A 14,411-nucleotide genomic window follows, 5' to 3' on the forward strand; every position below is an offset into this window, starting at 1 on the left:
GATAACGTAGATTTGTTGACATAAGTCGTGCAACCGAAAAGCCAAAGACGAAAATTATTAGATGAGACCTACTTTTGAAAGATCTGTTCGGTATATTAATGATATTGCTGCTTCCGACGTTGCACGCTTAAAATAAACAGAAAAGATTAATATTGAAATCAAAGTCCAAGTCGAAAAAATCTTATATATTCGTAAAATTTGATTACGCGTTCGCACGTCCAAAGCTTTACACTGGTGGCGCCAAGTATAAATGGCGATCGTGAAAAATGCAATCCGCGTGTTATGCTATGCAATGACTTTGAGAGAGTTTGAACTAGTTTATAGTAACGGTACAATGTCGGACTAGTGTCCCTAGCAGTTAAATGAACGAATGTCATTGAGCTACTTCGAGAATAGATATATGATTAAATCGATCTCGTTGAGTCAACGTCAAAGAGAGCGCTGAAGTTCTTTATAAATAACGCAAGGTATACTATCGGAAAATTTTTTTATCAAATATGAATAACTTTAACTTCTAAAGTACTTTATTAAAACCTCATTAAAAAATACCGACATAACTCTACTTTTTAATTAACTTTCAATTTGTACGGATATACAGTGGGAAATTTATTGAAAAATAAAAAAATCTTGTGAGAGCCTGGTGTGATTACAGAAGAAGAAGAAGAAGAAGAGTTTCAATTTACGATATATATATATATATATATATATATATATATATATATATATATAAAGCGAATTTGTGCTCGGCATTTAACATTTCGTTTTCCTTTTTACTGCGTCAAGGAGTTTGCAATTGTGTCTGTGTGTCCGAGCAAAGTTGGAACACGAGCGATATAATAAGGTCAGAGGTTTCCGCGACGTTACTTATGTCGTCCAAACACAAGCGCAACTGCCTAAAGGTTTCATAAAAATAATTGGACGCTCAACGAAACGAGAGGAGACGTACAAAAGAAATGGCGCAACGAATTTAACCGACGTAAGTCCTTGATACGTTTCCGCAATATTCTGTATCAACAAAGTGATATCCCGTCGTACCATCCGACCGACAAAGATAAACGCGGATGTATCTCCCGGTAACTTCTTATTCCGCACGTAATCATTCACTATGGATTTGCGGAAATGTCTGCCGTGCGGATCGCGCGGAATCATAAATTCTCTCTACTGCGTTTCCGACGTACAGTTTTACATAGTTTCATAGATGTTATGCACTGTTGTGCAATGTTACTTTATGATTTCCTAGTTACACGGTGAATCAATTCCCTCGAGCAAAATAGGAATCAACTTTGATCATTTTAGAACTATTAAAACCTGGAATTGCGTGAACTGTTAAAAGCAAATATTAATATAAAAGACTGTTTGCGATCATAAATGTTTTCACACTGTCCAGATTTCAAAGTAATCATTTATCGTTATTGCCCTCATCATACGGACAATTTTACGGTAACATCGATAAACGTATATATAGTAGATATATAACAGACATATAACAGATATATAAATAAATATGGTGGATATATATAAACAGATATATAAATTAATTTCTTCATAAAACAAAGCGAAGATTGAATCCGATTTTCACGAGCCGGAGAGTTAACGATTCCGGTCAGAAAAAAAAAAGAAAAAAAGGGGATGGGAATCATCGATGCCGGAAAGCGATCGTCCACTTGTTTTTCATTGATTGGTCCTGGGAAAAATATATTTCGCCTCCGTTTCTCGTCGCGACATTTTCTATCATGAGAGACAGACGAAAATAAAATTGAAGTCTGCCGATGTACCGGTATAAAAGTTTAGTCCTGTCTGATATTCTCTGCAGAATAGGACGAATGTACATAGGAAACGGGATAAAAGTAATCTCGGTTTGTATAAACTTTATAGAAATACGCAGAAAGATAGAGAGATAAAATGAAATAAATTTTATATAAAAATAAAATAACAAAATTCCGCCTTGTATATATAAAATAAAAATTTTATATAAAAATATGAAAGAATATACACTTTTTCTCTCCTCCCGAAATATTATATACTTTATATATGTATGTAAACATGCGTATACATATATACGAAATATTGAATTTTCAATCAGTGACACATATATAACGAACATTAAGAGAACGCTCGAATAAATCGAAAATGACTTTTTGCGAAATCGTTATTCATTTTGCACCGTCGAACACGTCGAAAGTTAAAATATTAATTGATCGATACACATAAAATCGAGACAATTTGTCGCGATAATATATACATAGTTTCATATCTCGTGTCGTGTCGTGCGCGCGCAAAATCCATGGAGGTATCGAGCCTCGTTACACGAGGTGAGAGCAAGTAAAAAAAAGTCCGATACGGAAAGAGGGAGGGGAGAAATACGATGGGGATACGATGCTAATAATAACGCGCGACTATAATCTTGTCGGTACATGTACAATTCGTTCAAACGCAGTGACTGCGTTTGAAAAGAACGCATAAAGATCGTGCAACACACAACAGTGACATACCTGATTTCTCGTCGACAGTGGTACCGCTCCCAGCAACGTGCGAGACAGCCTTCATTAGTCCGAGAAACAACAACACTACACTCCACATGTTCCCTCGTTATTCGTCGTGCAAATACTCGTCACGAAAAAAATTACGCCCGACGTCGCGGGAATACGTGCACTTTTCCCTCCGAAAAATGTCGAGCACGATCGGATTTACCGGAGATTTTCGCGTCGAGGTGTCCCCGAGCCGTTAAGTCATCGTTTCCGATCACTCGCGGATTCACGCCACAGTTATCAGCTCGGCCGGCTCCATCCCCTTCTGCTCCAAATTGGAAACATAAGAAGCGATGACCCCTACGTGCCTCGCACCGCGCGTTTCTTCGAGACGATATGCAAATGCGGCGCGATGTAAGGGATATTTTTCTTCGATTTGCCTCGAGTAACCACCCGCCGGATGCATTCCCCGTCACGTCCGTCGGATATCCGATTCCAGAGCGACCGCCGGTCCACCGGCAATAAGCGTGTTCGGTGCCCGCAGTTCCGGGTGCGTCCTGTTTTTCGTCTCTCTAATTAAACACTAATTAAAGCGCCCGCAGAACCGCGCATTTTCTCGCTCTCTCGCTCTCTTTCTCTCTTCTCTGTCCTTTCTTCCTCTCTCACTCCCTTTTTACCACCGTTTTCGTGTGTTATTAAAGCGCGGAACGAGAGTGGTAATCTCCGAGGCGGCGGAAAATCTCCCGCACTTCCGGTCTATCCAAGCGCCACCAATGCCGATAACCCGCAATGTTCACCATAGTGTCTGCAATCCCCAATGACCATGGCACGGCTTGAGGGGCAGTTGACTACGTTGTTGAAAGAGTGAAGAGCCTAGAGAAGGGCTGGAAAACGTTTTTGTCGATCTGAGGCGTTTGATCTTTACAAACGACGAGCAATAGAAGATTCTACGAGTGATACGTTGATAGAAATTTAATTATGAATGTCAAAACCAGGTCTCGAGATTTTTATTATGCTAAACTGTCCGTCAGATATCAATCAGTTTTCCTCGATTAAATTCTACTTTCCCGTTTACTATTTGCGAAGCGCGATTGTCTCCTCGCAACAATCGGTTTCCTGATGCCTCTTATCCATTCGGTTAATTACAAAATCGACACAATCTGACGTACAATCACTCCGTGTCCAACCGCGATTAGAAGAACGTCGAGTGATTTTCGCGTCGAATAGTACGCTTATCGGTTTAGCAATTTACAGAGGTGATTCAGTGAAACGTTGACATGTTTTTTGATAACCGGACAAGGATCGAAGGATATAGAGACGAGGCTTACAACTTGACAATTCTGGTTTACCGTTTCGAACACAAGTTTTGTCCGATATGGCGCGCTGTCGCAATATATAATAAAAACCAAAAGGGCAGCGGAGATGTTCAATCACGCCGGGCCACCACAGATTTGGAGCTTTCCTGGAATCGGTCCAAGTAACAACCCAGGCGACGCAAGGGCCTCGCAATCACGTTGGAGCAGCAATGATTGCGAATTGGAATCGATTCGAGGGAATATTGAAGGAACGGAATGAACTCGATCACACGGCCATCGCAGATTTTTCCGATCGATCGAAACGAAGATCACCGAGTCGGCGGATCCCCCAATGATTTTCATTCATCCCTTCGTGGCGAGCCTCGCTCGTAATCAGGTACGTCGAAAGATTACAAGCGAACGAGAGAGAAATGAACACGTTTATTCGTCGATAAAAAACGATAGATCCTCCACAAACGTGTTCGTTGCGATAAACTTTCTAAAAGAAGCATGCATTAATTATCTCCCCACTTGAATTACTTGTTTCCTATGTCCGTTCCGCGGAGACGCGGATTCTGACATGTGCGATGTCGCGCGTTAAATTCGACAGAGTCCTAATCGAGACATCCCCGAAGAAGATGACCTTCACGGAGCGCAACTTTCGGAGCTGCTCGGTACCCCTTTATCTCCCGGTTATCGCTCGGTTTGTAACGGCACCAGGAGACGCACGATACCACCCCTCGCGACGCAACATGACACATCACTGGAGAGGGTGGGTGGGGGGGACGAACACGTGGTTCTCGACCGACGGCGGACGGCACACTGACGGAAAAGACGAGCAAACGGCGCGGCGACGGACGCGCAGCCTGCAAAGCCTCCCGAGGAGGTGGTGGTGGTGGTGGAGAAAGAGCGGAGGGTGCGGAGAGAGAAAGGGGTTTCGTGCACCATCACCATCGCCACCACCACTACCATCACCCGCTACCACCACCGTCGCCGCCGCTGCCACGGCAGAAAGGGATGTCCGATTCCATATCTAAGGGAGCGCGTACTCGAATAATGCACGTCGCCGGACTGGACAGGGGTGAAAGGTAATGCCCGGTTGGATATATGCACACACGCGTGTGCCCTCGTGCCGTCCCTTTTTCTCCTCTCGAAACACAACGATGTGCGAGCGCAAAGTGGCCCGACAAGTGTTTACCGGGGCTCGACGCCGGAAGCCCCGCGCCAACGGATATTTTATTCCCGCGAATAACGAGATGCAGAGAACGCGTGTCCGATGCACGCGCGCGTTTCCGTATACATCATGCATCTGATAAACCTTGTTGTTTATTGATACGAACATGGATCGATAGCGAACGATGTACACATTTTCGTCCAATTCTGAGATGCGTTCTCTAGCGAATGCTAAATTTAATAGACAAATAATTACTATTAATGTGAATTCGTGCGCATTGATAATTGGCTGTTTACATAACGCGGCAAACCTCCAGGGGATGCTGTAATAGAGATATCTGTTTCTATTTCTAAATAGAATACATGTACCATTATCAATCAATGAATATACAAAGACATGCCGATTACAATAAGATTTGTTAATATTATATGCGTACATATATATATATATATATATATATATATATATATGTATAAATATATAAACATATATGCAATTACAAATAAAAATAAATAAAAACATGAGAGAAATAACATAATAGCACTTGATTATTTATTGTGTAAAGCGATACGGTGCAAAAATAAATGGTTTAATTTATAGTTGTAAAATAACGACCAACGTAAATTAAGAAGAGAGGAGGGAGGTTGCTGAAACTGTTACGCTATTCATATAATTAGCCGCATCGTATATAATATTTGCATATTACTCGAAACTTCTGCACCGAAATGCGCGATATACGTATGTTACTACTATGCGATACAAAAGGTCAAAAGCAACGCGAAAGGTACCGATGCACACGCGATATTTCACAAAATATTCAGATATATAATAATAAATTAATTACTCCGATATTGAATTTAAATTAATTCTCCTATAAACAATGCAAAAAATAACTTGAAGAAAATTGACATTAAAATAATTATATTCTGTAAATTTAGAAAAATTTAATAATAAAATAATTGCGACAAAGTTTTATCAATTTCGCTGAAATTTTAACAGCTTTGGTGAAATTTAATTTGATTTAATTTTTTTTCTTTAATAGTGCAATTTTCATGTGTATATTTTTACTGTTTTATAATATCCCATAAAATTAGAAACATTATTTTCTTTATTTACTCAATACATCCAATTCATTTTGAACATTCGATTTTTGTTTATCTAAGATATTGATTATTTTATGCGTCTCGTTTTGAAAAATAAACTGTCCGAGTTAATATAGCATTTATTTCACGTTCAAGATTTACTTTGCAATATTTAACGCAAATATTTGTGTTAAATTTACCAAAAGTATCAATAACACATAACATATGTTAAACTGCAGGCGATGTATATTACATGACGACAAACAGCACAAGTATATGTCCTAATATTATAATAATACAATTGATTAATAAATAAACGAGCAACAAACTAGAGAAGTCTGTCCCAAGATTTACCCTTTACGATTTGTAATATTGTTCCCGATCGTCCATGTCGACGTAGAGCACTCTCGAAGACGCGTATCCGGGCGTTGAATAATTATTTAAATCGATTCGCATAAGATCGCGGCCAATTTTCGCGCGAGCGTTAAATCTAGAAGAGTGCGAAAAGCCCGGCCATTCCGCTCAACTCCAAAGATGGCTCTTGATAGTCGGGTTAAGATGCTTGCGCGTACTCGCCTGTCCGTGCACGAGTGCTTGCTTTCGGTTCAGTGTCGAAGACGGTTTATAGTGGTTTAAGAGGACTAGAGGTCGGTGACGCGACCAGGGAGGAGAAGAGGATGATAGTACGAGGGGGGACAAGAGATCGAAATAGGGTGAGAGACCTCGGGGCGAAAGAGGCGGATGAGGAAGCAGATGCTCCCCAACTGGTGTCACGGATCATGGTCATCTTGAAAGCTCCTGAAAGGCGGGAATGCCCCGCGTGTCCTCTGAAAGCTATCTCTCCGAGGAGGGAATGACTCACTTCGCTCTCGTTGGGATCGCGCGAACTCACTCTCGCGTGTGTATGTTCGCGGATATAGTGTGTAAATATGTAGAGGGATCCCTCTTCTCCGAGGACGAAAAATGGCAGGTACTTTGCGGATGACGGTTTCATCCGGGGCTCGTTAACTCGTTTACTCCTGTCAACCTTCGTTTCCACGTTTTTTTGCACGTTCTTTCATCGACACCTATTTTTATCTCTTATAGTTTGCCAATCCGGTAAAAATAAACCGCGCAACTAAAGACCATAAAGGATGTATTTGAAAAAAATATTAGTGATAGAATACAATGAAATAATTATGATAATTTTTCTTTGAATTTGTTTTTTAGTATTGATTTTGCGCACACATCTACAGCAGAGCGAAAAACGTCAAACATTTTCACTAATAGTTGTCTTCATTAAATAAATGCAAATTTTAATTTCTTCTAATATAAATTATATATAAAAATCACATTTTCTCACCGAGAATTACCTGCGTATTTTTAAAAGATTCATCGTGTCATATTAACTGTCATCCTAAATTTTATTTGTGCATTGAAATCCCGCAAAAACACACATAGTAACAATCCTATTTCATTACTGCTGCACACACAAGATATATATAATATATATATATATATATATATATATATATATATACATATTCGTTATTTTTATATAAATCATATTTAATTACTGCGGAGCATGGGATGTCGTGATATCAAGAAAGGCACGAACACTGCAACGGTTATCGTCTCGTGTTCATGTCGATCATCTCGTCATGAAACATGGTACACCACTCGATATGACTCGACACGAGAATAATATTTCGCGGAAAATGATACAATGTGCCACTGTTATTATGTTATGTCATTAAAGATCGCGCGAGCTTGTTAAACGCTGCAGCAATCGAAGGATCCGAACGTGACACGCACGTCGAACTTCGTTCAAACAAAAACTGTGGATTTCATGAACTTTCGCGATCATCATTCAACGACAACGATTCGATCGAATATATTTTATCTCCGTCAATTTGAGTTCCTCTACGAAAGCTCAAATTTGAATGTATGGCATAAGCGAATGCTAATTTATTTTCTTCTAATTCCTAATTTATTATTTATTTCTCTTACCAATTTGCAGAAAATTGATATTCAAAAAATAAAATTCTGATTTAACATTACGTTACATATAATGGCTTGTCTTTCGAAAAGTACTTATAATGAATCGTAAACAAAAAAACTAGATATGAAAATTAATTGCTAATTAATTGCTTAAAGATACTGTAAATAGATTTCAAAAATATTAAATTTCTATGTATTAAGAATATTATAATGAAATATATTACAAGTATATTATATTATAAATAGTATTTTTGGACAATTAATTAGCAATTATTAATTTTAATAATTTTAATTACTTTTACAATTTTTCTCTTTTACAATCGTTAATAAATCTTTTTCGAAAATAGAAACCGTAACATAATATTAATTCAGTACCTTTATTTTAATATCAATTTTTTATTAATTGTTGAAAGTAATAAATTAGTACTTAATTTTGTCATATATCTAAATATAATTATTAACGACAATACCAGATAAATATAGTTTGCATATTCAATCATGCATCGTTCTTAGAGAATTATTCCTTTCTATATTTCAAAATACACAAATTAATAGTATTTTATAAACACTTAAACTAATTTCTAACAGATTTTATTTTTTTAAATATGATATCAAGATAGAATCTCATTTCTATTATTTTCTTTAAAAAAAATGATTTCTCTAAAATAAATTAATTCTATATTACTTAAATTGAATTTTGCTAACATTTAATTTTAATAGAGGATCAGTAGTATTATAATATACATATCTAAAGCACTGAAAATTTACCAAATGAACTATATGATTTAAACTAATGAATAAGATTAGCATTATCAGCAGCACTACGGCTTTAACTTTGAATAGAACATGATATGTATGTGCGAGTGTATGAATGTGCTTTAATTCTGAATAAAATACGACGTATATGGTCAAATAATAAAAATAAAAATAATAAAATAAAATAAAAATTGACGTATGCTGATCTACTAAATACTACAATATTGAAGCATTAATAAAAATAAGAATAAAAATAATAGAATAACGCTTTAGATACATTTAATAAATATTAATTTTTAATAAACTTTTATTTTTCAATTATATAGACTTGTTCGCACAAATGAAATCATTAGTGAAACTGGTTCATTAACGAATTTATCCCTGATCCAATTAAGGAATTATTGAATATTGAACAGTTAAAGTGTTTTACTGAAATCAATAAATATGTTCTATATTATATAGCATTTGACAATTCCCGTATGAGAGATTCGTATATAAATTAACTTTCGGTCATAAAATTAATTTATGCAATGTAAATTAGATGTTGATTAACGTGCCACTGTAATACTAATATATACTAATTAATTTAAATCGCATAGTTCATTTACTATTTTACATAAACGTCAAATGATTGATGTAAATCGCGTTCATATCTTTCGATTGTATATGCGATGAAATATATATTATTTGTAATTAATTGCACCATGCAGTGAGAGAGTACATTGATTAATATTTAAAATAAATAATATGCAAACAGGAAATAATTCAGTCAATTTATGTATCTGTCTGTATTTACTTCCGCACTTTAATATAATTGGTACAGAATACGACTATGAGAAAATCTGACTCGGACGTAACTTGATTATAATTCAATAGACCTCTCACGCAAATATTAATAATTGACTTTAAATTTGTTAAAACGGCAATATTTGCAAAATTTCGAAAGAGATGAAAACTTGTTAACTTTCAGATCTAATGATATATCGAGGGAGAAAGAGAGACATCATTATGACTATCTCATGTGTGCATTTCAAAATTATATAAATAATTTTAAAATCCTCTCTTTATTTAATTGCGACGTTTATAAAAGCGCAATTAATAATGACACAGAGAAAGAGATATAAATTTACTCACCAGTCGTTGCCACTTCCCTTTTCGAGAGTCAGTTCCAGAGTTTGAGATTACGTCTTGTTCTCTCTTCACTTTTCGTCGACTAGAATTAAATGAAAAAAAATAATATTAGCGTACCTTTGATATTACATTTAACAATGAGCAACAATACATAGAAGAATCCGAAAAATATGATTTATCTTCGATACCGAGTAAACAAATAACGGCACCGTGCGCGCTGTTCGACTGACCGCGCACCATAAACAAAACAATGAATTGCCCCGTATCCTGCGTATAGTCGACTGACTACGCAGTCGACTGACAATTCATTCGGTTGTATAGGCAATGCTCGATTACTTTACGCGCGCAATTAACAAGCAAATTAAAAAAAAAAAGAAAAAGCGTCCCGGAGCGGTTTTGCTGCCCTTCGCTCGCGAAACGCGAAATAAAAGTCACGGATCATGCTACGCGTACTAAAACCGCGGATCGAATATCGTTAAACGAAACAGCCGAACGTTATTGCGTACCTTTCTAACACTGTTCTAACGATCGCTCGACAGTTTCGATGATTGGACGTCCCATTACGAGACAGATACGCGACAGAAGTTAAAAGCGTGGGATTACGATCGGCGCGGGTTAACTGCGTAATAATCGGCATGTCGGCGTCAACGATCGTCCGATACCTCACAATCCAGCAGAAATCTCCCTTGAATACTGCTTATTTGTTGCGTATTTGACGGAAACGAGGCGAGATAAATTGACGGAATATGCGGACGCGCTATAAAACTGATGCAAAGCGCAGCGCGAGATAGAAATGACATTATACTAACAATAAAGCTGCTTTAATCTTTATAGCCGAATCTAGGTATCGAGTCAATTTTTCTAAATAAAAAAAAGATGAATTTTTTCCACGATTCGTCGATTGCAGCATTTGTCGCGTCAAAACGAATGCAAATTAAAAAGAGAAGAAACGGCGCATATTTGAATCAAATGTTTGTAATAGCATCTGAAAATTAAAAATAATCAACCGCTGAAAACGATTTGAAAGAATCAATTTCAAATTAACTTTATCGATTCGTTTCGGAATAATTGTATCATGAAATATCATTAATCAAGAGTACAGACGTGTATTAATACAATATCAATTATTTATTAATATGTAATATTGTGTTTAATATAACGGCACTTAATTATCATCAATGAATTTAATATTTCAATCGGTATATTTGAGAAATGAATTTATATCCGATGATATTTACTTGATACTTGGATATTGATTTCATCCGCTATCGATTACGTTATGCGATACAAATGTAACGTTCCGAGATATATGCAATTACAGTTAAGCTATGTTCTGCTATCAAATATTGTTGTCTGCACTATTTACTATCGTGTATCTTAATATAGACGACCTTTAGACGATCTTTAATTGTCTATAATAATGCATATCAAAGTGATTCTCGATTGAATGATTCTTGTGAATTTTAACAAAATCGGAAACTCTAAAAAGAAAAAGATACGAAGCAATCGTTACGAGTTGATTGAGTTATTAATAATTTGCCGAACATAAGATATTAGCAACTATACATCGACAACAACTTTAAAAGATATTTTTTTCACGAGATACGATTCGTACAGATTTAGCTGATATATGCTTAAACATCTTGCCAATATTTCATCACATAATGAATTTTACATAGTAGTTTATGCAGTGAAATATCTTGATTTTCCTCAAAAGCAGTAAAGATTAATGAACCACTGTGAGTAAGCGAAAATCTAAGATCAAATCTATATATGAGTAGACAAAACATTATATAGATTATCACAGTATAGTTACATGTTCACAAGAAAATTTTTCATTTCAATTTAAGCACGTAACTTCTGTATGAAACAAATAGAAAATTGCTAAAAATGTTAATTAAAATAATTAACATTTTTAGCAATTTTCTATTTGTTTCATACAGAAGTTGCGTGCTTAAATTGAAATGAATTTTCTATTTTCTCCGCAGCTATTAATTAAATTTATTTACTAAATAATAATATATGTAATATTTTTACTTTACATTTTTATCATGCAAGAAATTTGCATGAAAATTAATTTTCATAATATGTTTAATATAATTAATAATACATTAATTATTTATACATGTATATAATATTATTAATTAATTATAATAATAAATTAATATCTTATTGGTATGCTTATTAATATGATATTATTAATATGTATAAATTATAAAGCATGTGTATACAAATTATTAATATATGTATATAATTAGTATATTAACGCTTGTATAGTCTCACACAGTTTTTTGCTGCGCTCTCTGATCACATGTAAGTCACAATGTCTTGTCGCAATTTTAATTATTTAAAAATGTTTAAAAAAAACCTATACAAAAACTTATATTTGATATTTGTAGTCTTGATATCTATAGAAAATGAGCATATATAACAAAAGTTAAATAAATTTTTTTATCGATTAAGATATTCAGGATATTCTATTATTAAAATATCAATAGAATCAAAATAAATCATATATGATCTTTAAGGATTAATAATGATAATAATAATGTAATTGTTATTAAAAATATTATCATGTAAAATATCAATTTTAAAGTATATTTTTGTATTTTTAATATTTTGTAATATTTCAGTGTTATATATATATATATATATATTTAAAATAATCGCATATATATAATATATTCATCAGCAATGTGTCACTCAGAATGTCATAAAAATAAATTAATCTCATGGATCTTGTAAAAATATTGTAATTAAAGGATTACAGTGGCCTGTGCGTACTTGCAATTATTACTCATATTCCCGCCAATTGAAATGCAACGATAGTATCGATCTCGTACGTTATCGAACGTTATAAATTATGTCTGTGAAAAGCGATATGACACACGCGATAAACCATAAGAGAAACGTCCACGGTTGGATTTATTGCGCTCGTGTCGCGTAATTGCCTCTTAATATATTTTTACATATATTTATGACTAAGTTTGTTAAGAAACAGAAATTTGCAACATATTTTTTTTAATATTCTCGCAACAAAATTATTTTAGAACATACAAATATATCTGCCTTTTGACAAAGTACGTGTTTCATGCACGCATACACCATACACTCCTATTTCTGTGTGAAACTTCTTTATATTGCACAATTTTCTTTCAAATCATATCTCATATAAATATTTTTCCCTATAAAATATTTTAGACCGTTTGATGAGAGAAGCGCAGAGAAGCCTTCCTCAATCATTCTTTTTGGCGAGATGAGAAGGATTGTGTATATACAAGGATTTCAGAATCATTCTTTGTCGAGTTATAACTTCATTTGCAAGTTATTTTTTTCATTTTTCGACAATTTTTAATATTCATATGTGCAAATTTCTCGCGCGACTCCCACCATTGGACTGTGATTATTATACATGCACACATACCTGCGAATATAGTTACGGTTGATAACATTGCAATAATGTATGTGTGTATCGGGATGCGGCAGGTTTATCTATAGAGAGAGAAAAATATATATATTTAAATTTAATACACAATGAATACATTATACTAATTAAAGTATAGCCGTGAAATATAAATTGATAAAAGCGATGTAAGAGAAATAAATGAGAAGGTATTATGATTCCAGGAAATATTACACTTTTTGGTTACAGAAATGAAAAATAATGGAGATAGCTTCGGACTTGAAAATATAAAGATTTATTTTCCACGCTGTTCATTAAAGCGAACATAAATTGCCAGCGGCGATTCAAAAATATCATTTTTAGCAATGGAAAATACAAAAATTAATATCTGTGCACTTAATTATATACGACAATGATATGCGCATACTTATGTATGTACATACCTGGCCGAAGAAATATTCAAAATATACGAAGAGGATTCCAAGGCAAGCGCGACGCGAAGAAGCCGATCGTCGAGATCGAAATCGCAATATCCGTTACACGTTTACATCCGATACACGTTCATATTACATTACACTTGAACACTTGACACTCGCACGACACTTCTTTATACGGTAATAATCGCGAGAAACACGAAACGACTTGAATACGACCCGATAATTTACCGCGTTCCGTAACCAACTTATTCCAATATGGCGATCCTCGAACTATGGAAATTATATAGACATACGTGTCAGTGCTCGAAGTGACCGAAGGGCATAGATATGTGCAATTAGCGATGACTTCTCACCCATCGTCGTGAACGCTAGTTATTTTTGATTGGCCAATATATTCCTAGATTCTTTGACATGTACGGAGTCTAAGAATTATACAAATTGCAGATTCTATTCACTTTTTATGTTAATGTTACATTTGTCGTACGACAAATTTTTTAAGCATATTGATTGACTGCGGGATAATAATTTTTTTATTCTTCAGAAACTTTCTATTCTGCAGCCAATTAATATGTTTAAAAAATTTGTCGTACGACAAATGTAATATTGGCCTTATACTTGATATGAAATGCAAATATATTTTTGACATGTATAGAAAAAGACACAAATAAATAGAAAAAATGCAATT

The 14,411-nt window shown here is 34.8% G+C and overlaps 1 protein-coding gene across 1 annotated transcript in view; it reads right to left on the bottom strand.

Annotated features, from left to right (window-relative positions):
• Positions 1–4,530, bottom strand: part of LOC105258246 (nephrin) — a 343,203-nt gene extending 338,673 nt beyond the window's left edge. Inside the window, exon 1 of the mRNA XM_025408809.1 lies at positions 2,493–4,530. Within this exon, the coding sequence (XP_025264594.1) occupies positions 2,493–2,580 (88 nt within the window). The 5' untranslated portion in view covers positions 2,581–4,530. The remainder of the gene's footprint in view (positions 1–2,492) is intronic.
• Positions 4,531–14,411: the final 9,881 nt, after the last annotated feature.

This window comes from Camponotus floridanus, unplaced genomic scaffold (assembly GCF_003227725.1).
Source record: "Camponotus floridanus strain SB8 unplaced genomic scaffold, Cflo_v7.5 scaffold23, whole genome shotgun sequence".
In the NCBI taxonomy this organism is placed as follows: domain Eukaryota; kingdom Metazoa; phylum Arthropoda; class Insecta; order Hymenoptera; family Formicidae; genus Camponotus; species Camponotus floridanus.